This window comes from Scyliorhinus canicula, chromosome 13 (assembly GCF_902713615.1).
Source record: "Scyliorhinus canicula chromosome 13, sScyCan1.1, whole genome shotgun sequence".
Lineage (NCBI taxonomy): Eukaryota > Metazoa > Chordata > Chondrichthyes > Carcharhiniformes > Scyliorhinidae > Scyliorhinus > Scyliorhinus canicula.
Window position 1 is genome coordinate 66,676,544 of NC_052158.1, and position 13,549 is coordinate 66,690,092.

General features: G+C 44.0%; 1 protein-coding gene across 2 annotated transcripts in view; it reads right to left on the bottom strand.

Moving 5' to 3' along the window:
• The window catches only part of hdlbpa (high density lipoprotein binding protein a), a 115,934-nt gene that overhangs the window by 29,932 nt on the left and 72,453 nt on the right, over positions 1-13,549 (bottom strand). For both annotated transcript variants that reach the window (XM_038816178.1, XM_038816179.1), the window contains one exon: positions 1,052-1,190. In XM_038816178.1, coding sequence (XP_038672106.1) covers positions 1,052-1,190 — 139 coding nt within the window. The remainder of the gene's footprint in view (positions 1-1,051; positions 1,191-13,549) is intronic.

Consider the following 13,549-nt stretch of genomic DNA (forward strand, 5'->3'; position numbering starts at 1 on the left):
ATTTTCCTTCATTCTGCTTAAACCTTTTAATTATCGGCTTCATTTTTGGACCCCATTTATGAACCCAAATTTCTAATATCTCCCTATCATGATAGGGTGATTAACAAAAGCACGGATGAGGACTTCAGCAGCAGAGCAGAAAATATTAGAGATGGAGAAGCATTATAAAGAAAGAAAGGACCACTCCCCAAGAGACACTCTTTGATAGTTTCTTCTGCCTGTTTACTACGCAACAGGCTTGATCTTCTTTCAATCAAAAGGACTATCCTCCACCCCGTAGATTGCAAGATCCAGATTCAAGCTTCCACACTCTGTACTTAGAGCAGAGCAAGCGAGGCGCTTGCTCTGCAAATCACAGCCAACTAACCTTTCAAGCATCCTTTTACGTGCATATTTTGCACAACCATGTACCTTTAACTTCTGTACATTAATTTACCTTATCTTGTAGATTCCGGACACTGTATTTTTAGCATTTAATGGCATTTTCCACTGCATTAATGTATGTGGATACTTCTTGCTGTCAAGGAGCAAGCTTGCATGATTTTCAAAATTGAGTCAGGTGTTCAGATCAAGCAGCGATAATTCAATCCAGTGTTAAGGGATAATATTTTTAGCTTGTCACAAAAGCCCTAGGCTCGTGTACAGTCAGGACTGAAGATATGACAAGGGCCTAAACAACCAAATGTCAAAAAATTAGTTGATTGATAATGGGGCACCAACTTGTGACAGCAGTGTTAATTCTCCACAATTTATTTTTGATGGCCATTTTGTAGATGTGTATGTTTCTCCTTTTCAAACTGTATAACATATCAGCCTACAGGGGAATCTAGATAAATGCAAGAGTGAAAAGGAACACAAGGATAGCTGATAGGGTGAGATGAATAAGGTAGGAGGGGACTTGTGCGGAGCACAAACATCAGTATGGACCTGTCGGGCCGAACTGCCTGCTTCTGTTCTGTAAAACTGCATGTAACATATATAAACAGAAAGGTTAAGTGAGAACTGTGGCAATATCAGTGCTCACAACACAGTAGGAAAGCTGTAGCATTACCTGGATTCTCTTCACGCTCAGGGAATTTGATCTGCACACTGTGATCCTTGGTGATCTGTTGCACATTCAAGCCTTTGGCACCCATCACCATCCTGTGGAACTTCTGCATAATTACACACTCGATGGTTACCTGAGCTTCCTGTATCAAAGCAGAATACCAATTAACACCAAAGTACTCAACCAAATATGCTTCAGCCTTTACATCCGCATCCAAGATGATCTCAGTAATTTACAACACAAAAAAAAGGTAGTTGAGAAGCAGGGTTATGACACCAAAGTCAGGGGTAAACGTGGACATTTTTTGAAAGAAAAAGGGTAAAATGTAGACTTTAAAATGTTGGGCATAAAATAGCAAGTAGCAGATCAGTTTCTGTCCAGCTACTTGACACCCCGTGGTAAAAATGAACATTCATTCCAAGGGAAAGGGAACGGAATGGAGAATACCAATAAGGTTGAAGTGTGCTGTTGACAGTGTGGCAAGAGGAAGCAGAGGGCGTATACACAGAATAAGGTCGGGTAGAAGACTTTTGGTGGAATTCAACCAAAAAATGTCTAAAGTATCATTTTGGGCAAGTTTGGCAGGATGTTTCCAACTGGCCTTTAGGGTGAGATCCACACTATTCAACCACACAAGTCAGTTTTTCGGGCCTTGGAAGTGTTTCTCCCCGGTCAGACCGACTCTTCAACAGATTGGGGTTCCGGTTTGAAAGGGTGCCCTAATCTCTCGTGAACTTGAAGGTTCCCCATACCCCTCCAAGTGAGGACACCCACGATGGGGTTGCTGAGGGCCCTCACCATTTTAGGGGTGGGGGGGTGGTAATCCCTCTTTCGGGCCAACCACTTTTAAGATCCCCACTAGTCACCCCCCAACCAAGTCCCCGTCATATTGGCACTGTTGCTTCACCCCACCAGGGTCCCAGGTTGGATTCCTGGCTTGGGTCACTGTCTGTGCGGAGTCTGCATGTTCTCTTAGTGCCTGCGTGGGTTTCCTCTGGGTTCCTCCCACAAGTCCTGAAAGACGTGCCATTAGGTGAACTGGACATTCGGAATTCTCCCTCTGTGTACCCGAACAGGCGCCGGAATGTGGCGACTAAGGGCTTTTCACGGTAACTTCATTGCCGTGTTAATGTATGTCTAATTGTGAGAATAAAGATTATTATATCCACCCATCACCCCCCTCCCACAACTCTTTATAACTCCTCTTATCCCCGTGTCATGAGTATGATGCGCCCCTTGGGGTGGTAGTGCCAAGGTATCAGGGGAAGAGCCAGGGGGCCACTCTGACCTGTCCTCGACCACCCAGGTGTTTCCAATGGCCCGAAAACTCCCCAGGTGCTGTTAGGCCTCGTCCACGCTTGTGTGGACTAGTGCTAAACAGCACCCTGTTCAGGCCCGCTGGGGAGACCGTTAGTTCCTGGGCCCCAGGAGAATCCGCCGAGACATATTTAAGTGAATCGTATGGCTCATTTAATATGTCGATCTGGATCTTGCCCAGTGCAGGCGGAATCCAGGCTGTGACGTCTCGCAAAGTTTGGATGAATCGCGCGAGACGTCTCAAGTGCCAGAGATTCGCCGGCCTAGTCGTGTCACCAAGTCAGGTGCGATGAGTCCGGTAAATCCCGTCCCTTCGAAATTGAAACAAGGTTGCAGCTGGCACAACGGACATTTGGTGAAGTTGAGTGAAGAGAGTACAATTGAGGATATGATTGCGGTACTTTTAAACAAGCTGAAGCTTGTGTAGGGTCGATACGGGTAGCCAGCAAAAAGGGCAGTGCAGAAAATGGGTACTGTTGGGAGCCAACGGCAGCAGCCTCAACTTTATGAAATATGGCTTGAGATATGTGCATTGCCTGGCAAGATAGAGCTGAGAGGTCATACAAACATACGCATCAGGACGAGGCAACTCGGCCCCGCCATGCAAGATGATCATGGCTGATCTGATTGTAACTTCAACCACACATTCCTGCCTACCCCGATAATCTTTCGCCCCTTTGTTAATCAAGAATCTATCTTGCACTGCCTTAAAATATTCAAAGATTCTACGTCCACTGCCTTTTGAAAAGGGAATTCTTCAGAAAGAATCTCTCCTCATCCATCTTAAATGGGTGACCCGTATTTTTAAAACAGTGACTCATAGTTCTAGATTCTCCCACAAGTGGAGACATCCTGTCAAAACCCCTCAGAATCTTAAAAGTTCAATCAAGTTGTCCCTTCTCTTCAAAACTCTTGTGGATACGAATCTAACCTGTGCAATCTTTCCTCACAAGACATCATGCCCATTCTTGGCAATAGTCTGTAAACCTTCTCTGAACTGCTTCAAATGCATTTACATCTTTCCTCAAGTAAGGAGACCAATAATGTGCACAATACTCCAGATGTGGTCTCACCAATGACCTGCACAGCTGGAACTGAACCATAATCAATTCTCCTCACAATAATCAATAATATTCTATTAGCTTGCATAATACTTGCTGGACCTGCATACTTAAGAGTCATGCACTTGGGGCACCCAGATCCCTCTGCACCTCAGAGCTTTGCAATCTCTCAGTATTTAGATAAGCTTCATTTTTCCTGCCAAAATTGCCCACATTATACTCCATTTACCAGTTTTGCCCACTCACTTAACCCATGTGCTTTTGTAGCTTCCTTGCATCCTCCTCACAATTTACTTTCCTACCTGGGTATCTTAGCAACCGTACCTTCACTCCCTTTATCCAAGTCATTTATACAAATGGTAAAAAGTTGAGGGCCCAGCACTGATCCCTGTGGGACACCACCTGTCACATCCTGCCAACCAGAAAAAGACCCATTTATGCCAACCCTTCGTTCCAGTTAGCCAACAGATCTTTTATCTTACACAATGAGCTTTTAATTTACATAATAACCTCTGATCTGGCACTTTATCTATGCCTTCTGGAAATCAAAGTACAGCACATTCACTGTTTCCCCTTTATCCATAACAGGGCAGCACGGTAGCATTGTGGATAGCACAATGGCTTCACAGCTCCAGGGTCCCAGGTTCGATTCCCAGCTTGGGTCACTGTCTGTGCGGAGTCTGCACGTTCTCCCCGTGTCTGCGTGGGTTTCCTCCGGGTGCTCCGGTTTCCTCCCACAGTCCAAAGATGTGCAGGTTAGGTGGATTAGCCGTGATAAATTGCCCCTTAGTGTCTAAAATTGCCCTTAGTGTTGGGTGGGGTTACTGGGTTATGGGGATAGGGTGGAGGTGTGGGCTTGGGTAGGGTGCTCTTTCCAAGAGCCGGTGCAGGCTCGATGGGCCGAATGGCCTCCTTCTGCACTGTAAATTCTATGATAACTAAGAAGTCCCCAAGTTGCTTGAACAAAATTTCACTTTCACAAAATCATTTTGACTGCCCATCTGCTCTGCTATCACATCTTGAATAATGGCTTCTAACATTTTCCCTGACAGATGTTAGGCTAACTGGCCCATAATTTTCAGCATTCGGTCTCTTCCCCTTTTGAGTAAAGGAATTACATTTGCTATCTTCCAATCTATACAGAACCTTCCCAGAATCCAGCGGATTTTGGAAAATTAAAACCAATGCATCGCCTTCTCAATAGCCACTTCTTTCAAGACCTCATCATGGGGTCCATCCAGACAAGGGGATTTGTCAGCCTGCAATCCAGCAATTTGCTCAGTACTAGTGGTTTTAATTTTCATGAGTATCTGAAGGCACATAGCACAAAACTGATATGTCATGTGAGAGTGCCTTTAAGAATTGGGTGTTCAAGAAATGTACCTTTAAGAAATGAAGCTGATTATATTACTGAAGTGATGTCACAGGGTTTGGGGGGGGGGGGGGGGGGGGGGGGAAAGAGCTGAGCTCACTTCTGCTCTTTGGGAGTTTTACTTTCAGTTTGAAGAAAGCTTGGGTATGGCTGTGAGCTGCATTGCTGGTGATCTCTGCCATGAAGGACTATCTCTTAATCCTTTGGTGAAATCGGAATTGTAAAAAGGTCTCGGTATTGAATATAAATCTAATGTGCTTCTGTTTGAAGGATTTGTTAAGTCTTTTGGATGTGTAAAGGAACAGTTTGCAGGATTGGGTAGTGCTGTATTATTTTCGGGGTATCTTTGAAGTAAGGGGTGTTAAGAGATCCAATGTTTATTTAAAAGGTTAATTTGAGTTCATGGAATAAACATTGTTTTGTTTTAAAAACCACGTATCCATAATTGTAATACTACACCTGGGGAACAAGCCGTGTGCTTCAAAAGCAACAATCCATTAAAGGTGGGGGTTGGTTGAACTTTATGATACATTTTGGAGTTCTGAAAACACCTCTCCCACAACAATTGGGGGCTCATCTGGGATAAAAGTCGATCTATTGGATTGGCTTTTGTGAACTTAAAGACAGTTAAGGATTGTTGCTTTTCCGGTGTGGTATTTTAGTTTAAGTGCGTTGTGGACAATGGCTCTTTCAGAGGCTCAGAAGTTTTTGGGGGTAGAGACCGTCACACGTCTTATGGACAGAGAATAAAAGCAGACTGTTAGATTTGGCAAAAGCATTGCAGTTAACATTACCTGACAAAATGCGAAAAGATGAGGTAATTATGGCAATGACTAAGCATTTAAAGTTGCCCGAGATAGAGTCTGACTCATTGGAAATGGCAAAAATTCAGTTGCAAATTAAACAAATGGAACACGAGAAGGAATTAAAGCGGCTTGAATGCGAAAGAGAGAGCAGAAAAAGAAAGAGAGAGGAAAGAGAAAAGGAGAGAGGAAAAGGAGAAAAGAAAGAATAGCTCTAGCAGAACAAACAGAAAGAGAAAGGGAGATACAGATCAGGGAAAAAGATAAAGAGAGAGAGTTTGAACTTCGGAAAATGGTCATGAAACAAGACAGTTAGTTAAAATTGGCAGATGTAAAGGGAAACGTACAGTTGGATGATAGTGATGAGGATAGTGAGAAAGAGCGTCAAAGACAAAGGCGTGGCGGGGATCTATTCAAATATGTCCAAGCATTGCCAAGGTTTGACAAGAAGGAAGCGCAAGCCTTTTTCATTTCATTTGAGAAGATTGCTAAACAAATGAAATGGCCACAGGACATGTGGGTGTTACTAATTCAAACAAAGCTGGCAGGTAGGGCTAGTGAAGTGTTTGTATCACTACCGGAGGAGGTATCGGGAATGTACGAGGAGGTGAAGAAATCCATCTTAAGTGCATATGAGCTAGTGCCTGAAGTTTACAGACAAAGGTTTAGAAATTTAAGGAAAGAATTTGGTCAAACATACATGGAGTTTGAAAGGCTCAAACAGAGTAATTTTGATAGGTGGATAAGGGCTTTGAAAATAGACCAAACGTATGAAGCTCTCAGAGAAATTATACTTTGAGGAGTTTAAAAATTCAATTCCTGATGTAGTGAGAACTCATGTGGAAGAACAGAGGGTTAAAACGGCGAGATTAGCAGCAGAAATGGCAGATGATTATGAATTAGTTCATAAATCAAAGATTGGTTTCTGACATCAGTTTCAGCCGGTGAGGGATAGAAACTGGGGACATGAGAAATACTCAAGTGGTAAAGGTAAAGGTGATCTGATGGGAGACAATAAAGAGATAGTGTACCTCAGATTAAAGAAAGAAATCCAGGAGGGTGGAAAAGAGATGAAAAGTTTCAAATGTTTTCACTGTAATAAACTAGGCCATGACAAGTCACAGTGTTGGTGGTTGAAGATAAGCACTGGAAAGGCTGATGTGGTAAAACCATCAACCATGATTGAATGGTGGAGTGGACTCGATGGGCCGAATGGCCTTACTTCCGCTCCTATGTCTTATGGTCTTAAAACAGGATAAGACAGTGGGATTTGTTAGAGTGGTAAAGGAAAGCCCAAGGGAAGTGAAGGAGGTGCAAACGATTGTACAGCCTGGTCAAGAAGTAATTGTTAAGAAGGTGCCAGATGTCTTCAAATAATTTACTTGTGTGGGTAAAGTATACTCATGTGTATCAGGAGGACCAGGTAAAGAAGTCACAATTTTAAGAGATACAGGGGCTAGTCAATCTTTAATGGTAAGAAATGAGGAATTATGTAGTTTGGGAAGAATGTTGCCAGAAAAGGTGGTGATATGTGGAATTCAGGGTGAGAGGAGTAGTGTTCCATTATACAAGGTAAGTTTGGAAAGTCCAGTGAAGAGTGGTGAAGTGGTAGTAGGAGTAACAGATAAACTATCTTGTCCAGGAACAGAGTTTATCTTGGGTAATGATATAGCTGGATCGCAGGTGAGAGTGATGCCTACTGTGGTTGATAAGCCAGTAGAAAATCAGACAACTGAAGGGTTGAAGGACGAATATCCGGGATTTTTCCGGATTGTGTAGTAACAAGGTTGCAAAGTCACAGGTTAAGACAAGAGGAGAAATCAAAGAGTGAAGATGAAGTTGAAGTGCAATTATCAGAAATGATTTTTGATCAGATGATTGAAAAAGAACAAGAACAGACGGAGGATGAGGCGGATATTTTTAGTTCAGGAAAATTGGCGGTGTTACAACAGAAAGATGTAGAAATAAGACAGACGTATCAGAAAGCATATACAGAAGAGGAATGAGAGTATACCAGAGTGTTATTACCGTAAAAGTGATGTCTTGATGAGAAAATGGAGACCTGTACATATGCAGACAGATGAAAAGTGAGCAGAAGTAGTATTGCCGGTAGGGTATAGAAAGGAGGTGTTGCGAGTTGCACATGAGGTACCAGTGGGAGGTCATTTGGGAATACGGAAAACTCAAGCTAAAATCCAGAAACATTTTTATTGGCTTGGACTACATAAAGATGTAGTAAAATTTTGTCAATCATGTCACACATGTCAAGTGACAGGGAAACCTCAAGCAGTGATAAAACCAGCACCCTTAATACCACTTCCTAAAACAAAAAGTGGGAATAAATATCTTTTGACTTTAATGATGTGTCGACTAGGTTTCCAGAGGCCATTCCAGTACGTAATATTACAGTTAAAAAGATTGTGGAGGAGTTACTTAAATTCTTTACTAGATATGGACTACCCACAGAAATACAATCAGATCAAGGATCAAATTAAGTTATTCAAAAGAAGTTATGGATAGCTTAGGAATAAAACAATTTAAATCAACTGCGTACCATCCAGAATTGCAGGGAGCGTTAGAAAGGTGGCATCAGACATTAAAGACAATGTGGAGGGCTTATTGTCAAGATTATCCAGAGGATTGGGATAAAGGAATTCCATTCGTACTGTTTACAATTAGGGATGCACCTAATGAGTCAACCAAATTTAGTCCTTTTGAACTAATTTTTGGTCATGAGGTAAGAGGACCACTTAAATTGATCAAAGAAACATTGCTGGGTGAGAAATTGGAAATTACACTATTGGGTTACATGTCATGTTTTAGGGAACGATTAAATAGAGCAGGTGAATTGGCTAGACATTTGAAAGTTGCACAAAATGTGATGAAACGGGTAGCGGACAAGAAATTCACAGTTCGTAGTTTTGCAAGTGGAGTTAAAGTTTTAGTATTGTTACCAGTGGTAGGTGAGCCTTTAAAAGCAAGGTTTTGTGGACCTTATCAGACTGAAAGGAAATTAAGTGAGGTGAATTATGTGGTAAAAACACCAGGGGTGGAATTCTCTGCTCCCCACGCAGGGAGGGAGAATCACGAGAGGGCCAGGCGACTCACGACACGCCCACCTGACGCCCCCCCGCGATTCTCCCACACCCCCGGTCAGAAGAATCGCCGCTTGATGTTTTTCACGACGACCGGATTCTCCGGCCCGGATGGGCCGAGCGGCCTGCCGTTCCCGACGGCGGCAACCACACCTGGTCGCTGCCGTCGTGAACATGGGCGCCAAATGCTGGTTTGAGGCTTGTGGGGGGCGGAGAGGGGCGTGTGCACCACGGCCGTGCTTGGGAGGGGACTGGCCCGTGATCGGTGCCCACTGATCATCGGGCCGGCGTCTCAAAGCGGCGCACTCTTTCCCCTCTGCCGCCCCGCAAGATCAAGCCGCCACGTCTTGCGGGGCAGCGGAGGGGAAGACGGCAACCGCGCATGCGCGGCTTTGAGCCGCCAGGCGTCGTGACGTCAGCCGCGCATGCGCAGGTTGGAGCCGTCCAACCTGCGCATGCGCGGCTGACATCACTTAGGCGCCGCCGTCGCGTCATTCTCGGCGCGGACGCAAGCGTCAAGGCCCGGCAGCCGAGAGTTACGGAGCGCCGCTCCTAGCCCCCCATGTGGGGGTGAATAAGGTGAGAGGAGCGGCCTCCGCGGCCGTCGTGAAACTCGGCCGAGTTCACGACGGCCTTCCCAATTTATCGCGGGAGTGGAGAATTCCGCCCCAGATAGAAGGAAGACTCACTGAGTGTGTCATGTGAATATGCTTAAAAGGTACTTTGAAAGGGAAGGAGAGAAAAAGGAGGTTTTAATGATTCTAACTCAAAGTGGCAAACCAAATCCAGATGACTGTGAATTTGACATACCTCAAATTAAATTGGAAAATTAGGATGTTCTTAAAAGTTTGGATGAATTGTTAAGTTACCTTCCAGAGGAAAAACAAACTGACCTGAAAGAGTTATTGATATCACATTGGCAAGTTTGTAGAGATAAATTGGGAAGTACTAAAATGGCTATACATGATGTAGATGTGGGAAATGCTGTTCCGATCAAACAACATCCATACAGACTTAACCCTTTAAAATTGGCACAGGTTAACAAAGAGATTGAGAGCATGCTTAAAAATGGCATAATTGAAGTGGGTTGCAGCCAATGGAGCTCACCCATCATGATGGTACCTAAACCAGAAGGTACCCAATGGTTGTGTGTGGACTATCGAAAGATGAATGCAGTTACAAGAACGGACTCTTATCCTATCCCACGTTTGGAGGGATTGAGAAAGTGGGACAATCCGCTTATATTTCCAAATTGGATTTACTGAAAGGTTACTGGCAAGTACCTTTATCTGAAAGGGCGAAGGAAATTTCAGCTTTTGTGACTCCAGTTCAAAGTTATGCCATTTGGCATGAAAAACGCCCCAGCAACATTTCAATGGTTAACTAAAACAGTTGTTTCAGGATTACCCAATTGTACGGTATACATCGACGATCTGGTAGTTTTCAGTCAGACATGGAAAGAACATTTAAAACATCCGAGGGAGTTATTTGATAGATTTCAGGAGGCGGGTTTGGTGATAAACCTAGCCAAAAGTGAATCTGGAAAAGCCCAAGTCACTTTCCTTGGCCATACAATCGGTCGAATGGTCCCATGGGATGTGAAAACGATAGTTATTGGGGAGTTTCCAATACCCTCGACACGACGGGAAATAATGTGGTTTCTAGATACGAGTGGATTTTACCGGAAATTTGTCCCAAATTTTAGCAGTGTGGTCGCTCCACTGACGGACAAATTCCAGTGGACAGCAGAGTGTCAACAGACATTTGATGGCCTGAAGGCTGTGTTAACCACTGCTCCTGTGTTAGTCATCCTAAATTATACCAAACCATTCAAAGTGGCTGCTGATGCGAGTGATGTGGGCGTAGGTGCAGTGCCTACGACGAAGACGACGAAGGGCTAGAGCAGCCTGTTGGTTATTTTTCAAAGAAATTGAATTCTCACCAGAAAAAGTATTCGACGATTGAGAAGGAGACTTTGAGTTTGGGGTTCTGAAAACACCTCTCCCATAACAGATAGCAGAAATAGAAATCAAGATAGCTTATACAGTGATGTGACCATCAATTAACTCGAGACACGATAGGAAGTAAACTGTGCCTTTAATAGACTTACAACTGAGCCTGCCTGCGACCAGAAGAACTGAGGGCAGACTCACAAGGCTGCAGCACTTTATACTTCCGGTAGTGGGAGGGGCCATGGGCAGAGCCGAGGGTGGAGCCCTGTACAAGCTCCTCATCTCCCCCTGTAGGCAGAGCCGCACAACGGCTCACCGACAGAGCCCACAAGGACACAACGCTATACAGTGTGAACACAATACTATACAGTGTGAATTACATGATGTACATTCACCACATACAGTGACATGGCTTCAGGGTAACGGAGATTAGGACCTGAATATTTAAGGTTATGTCTCTCCCATTTCTTGATTTAAAACTTTCCTCCAGGTGTTCCAGTTTCTCCCACAAGTCCGAAAAGATGTGCTGTTAGGTTAATTGGACATTCTGAATTCTCCCTCTGTGTACCCGAACAGGCGCTGAGTGTGGCGAATAGGGGATTTTCACAATAACCTCATTACAGTGTTAATGTAAGCCTACTTGTGACACTAATAAAAATTATTATTTCTCGGATATTACTTGTGTCCTCGATAGAGAAGACAAATGTAAAATGCTGGTTTAATTTATCCACCATAGCCCTACTTTCCATTACGAACTCCCCAGATGCACTTTCTATCGGGCCAACACTCACTTTAACTCTTCTACTTAAATATCTACAAAAATGCGGTTTGTCTTTATAGTACTGGCTAGCTTTTGCACGTAGTCTAGTTTTTCCCTTAACCTGTGTCATTCTTTGGATGTTCTTTATCCTGAAAATGTTCTACGAACTTATGCTACCTTTGCAAACCCCACCTGATTTTTCTAATCTATGTAGATTAAAATCCCCCAAGTTTATTTCTATACCTTTCGGACAAGCTCCCATATCTCTTCCTTTATACTCTGTCCTACTGTGCAGTGTAGATCACTCCCACAAATGACTTCTTGCCTTTATGAAAATTGAAATGAAATGAAAATCGCTTATTGTCACAAGTAGGCTTCAAATGAAGTTACTGTGAAAAGCCCCTCGTCGCCACATTCCGGAGCCTGTTCGGGGAGGCTGGTACGGGAATTGAACCCTGCTGCTGGCCTGCCTTGGTCTGCTTTCAAAGCCAGCGATTTAGCCCTGTGTGCTAAACCAGCCAGCACTGTGCTAATTTCTCATCAACCCAAAATGCTTATTTTTGGAGCATCTAGCCATATCTGCTGATTCACTCTTCAATTTGTATCCCTTCCTGTCATGGTCGGTTTATCACTTCCCAGATTAGCACCTTTTTTTCTTGCCACATTTTCCAAACTTTTAACTCTTGCCCCCACTATTTAGATTAAAACTCTCCCATTCCATAGTTATACATGTCGTTAGATCAACCACCCCAGCATAGTGTAGGTGTAGACTGTCCCGTCCTAACTGTACAGATCCCAAAATGGTGCCAGTGCTTTACTATCCAGAACCCACTTCTCCCACACCAGTCTTTAAGAAAGAGGTTATGCATAGTATGAGTAGCCAGGCACTAAATTTAAGAAGCATAGCCTCAAAGGTAGTGATTTCTGGATTATTGCCGGAGCGACATGCAAATGGTGTCGGACAAATAAGATTAGGAAAATGAATGCGTGATTCAAAGACTGGTGTGGGAGAAGTGGGTTCTGGATAGTAAAGCACTGGCACCATTTTGGGATCTGTACAGTTAGGACGGGACAGTCTACACCTACACTATGCTGGGGTGGTTGATCTAACGACATGTATAACTATGGAATGGGAGAGTTTTAATCTAAATAGTGGGGGCAAGAGTTAAAAGTTTGGAAGATGTGGCAAGAAAAAAAGGTGCTAATCTGGGAAGTGATAAACCGACCATGACAGGAAGGGATACAAATTGAAGAGTGAATCAGCAGATATGGCTAGATGCTCCAAAAATAAGCATTTTGGGTTGATGAGAAATTTGCACAGTGCTGGCTGGTCTTGCATAGGTCCTTGGTACCCAGATGGATCACGAACACTGAATCCTCTCCTTATCACTGCAAGTTCTGCTCCAGCTCTGAGCAGATATCCTGAACCCTGACACTGGGGCAGGCAATACAGCCATTTGGACGCTCCTTCCTCGCTACAGTGAACAGCGTGACTCCTCCCCAAACTGTCCCTTGTTACAATTACATTCTTGTGTGCTCCTCCCAATGGTTTCCTGTACCAGGTGCCAGTTAGGGAATCTCCACCAGCACAGTGGTAAAGGAACTACAACAGATTTATCGGAGAGGCAAAACTTGAATAAAAATATTTTTCACTGCACAGGACAGTGTAGGACATTACTTATGTGATGGCACATCAGGTGGCACAGTGGTTAGCACTGCTGTCTCAGCACCAGGGACTTTTGGTTCAATTCGGGCCTTGGGTATCTGTGTGGAGTGGCACATTCACCTAGTGTCTGTGGGGGTTTCCTCTGGGTGCTCTGGTTTCCTCCCACAGGGCAAAGATGTTCAGGTTAGATGGCCATGCTAAATTGCCCTTTTGTGTCCAAAGAGGTGCAGGTGAGGGGGTGCTGTGGGGATAAGATACAGGAGTGGTCCTAGGATGGTGCTCTTTCAGAGTGTCTGTGCAGACTCAATGGGCCTCCTTCTGGACTGTAGGGATCCTATTCTATGGACACAAATGATGGTTATATGCTGGAAGCCATTTTCGCTGGTCACAACAGACTATACCAAACATTGCACTACAGAATATACATCACATGCCCCGATAGGGCGCTGGCCCATGATCAACATATTTTGTCATA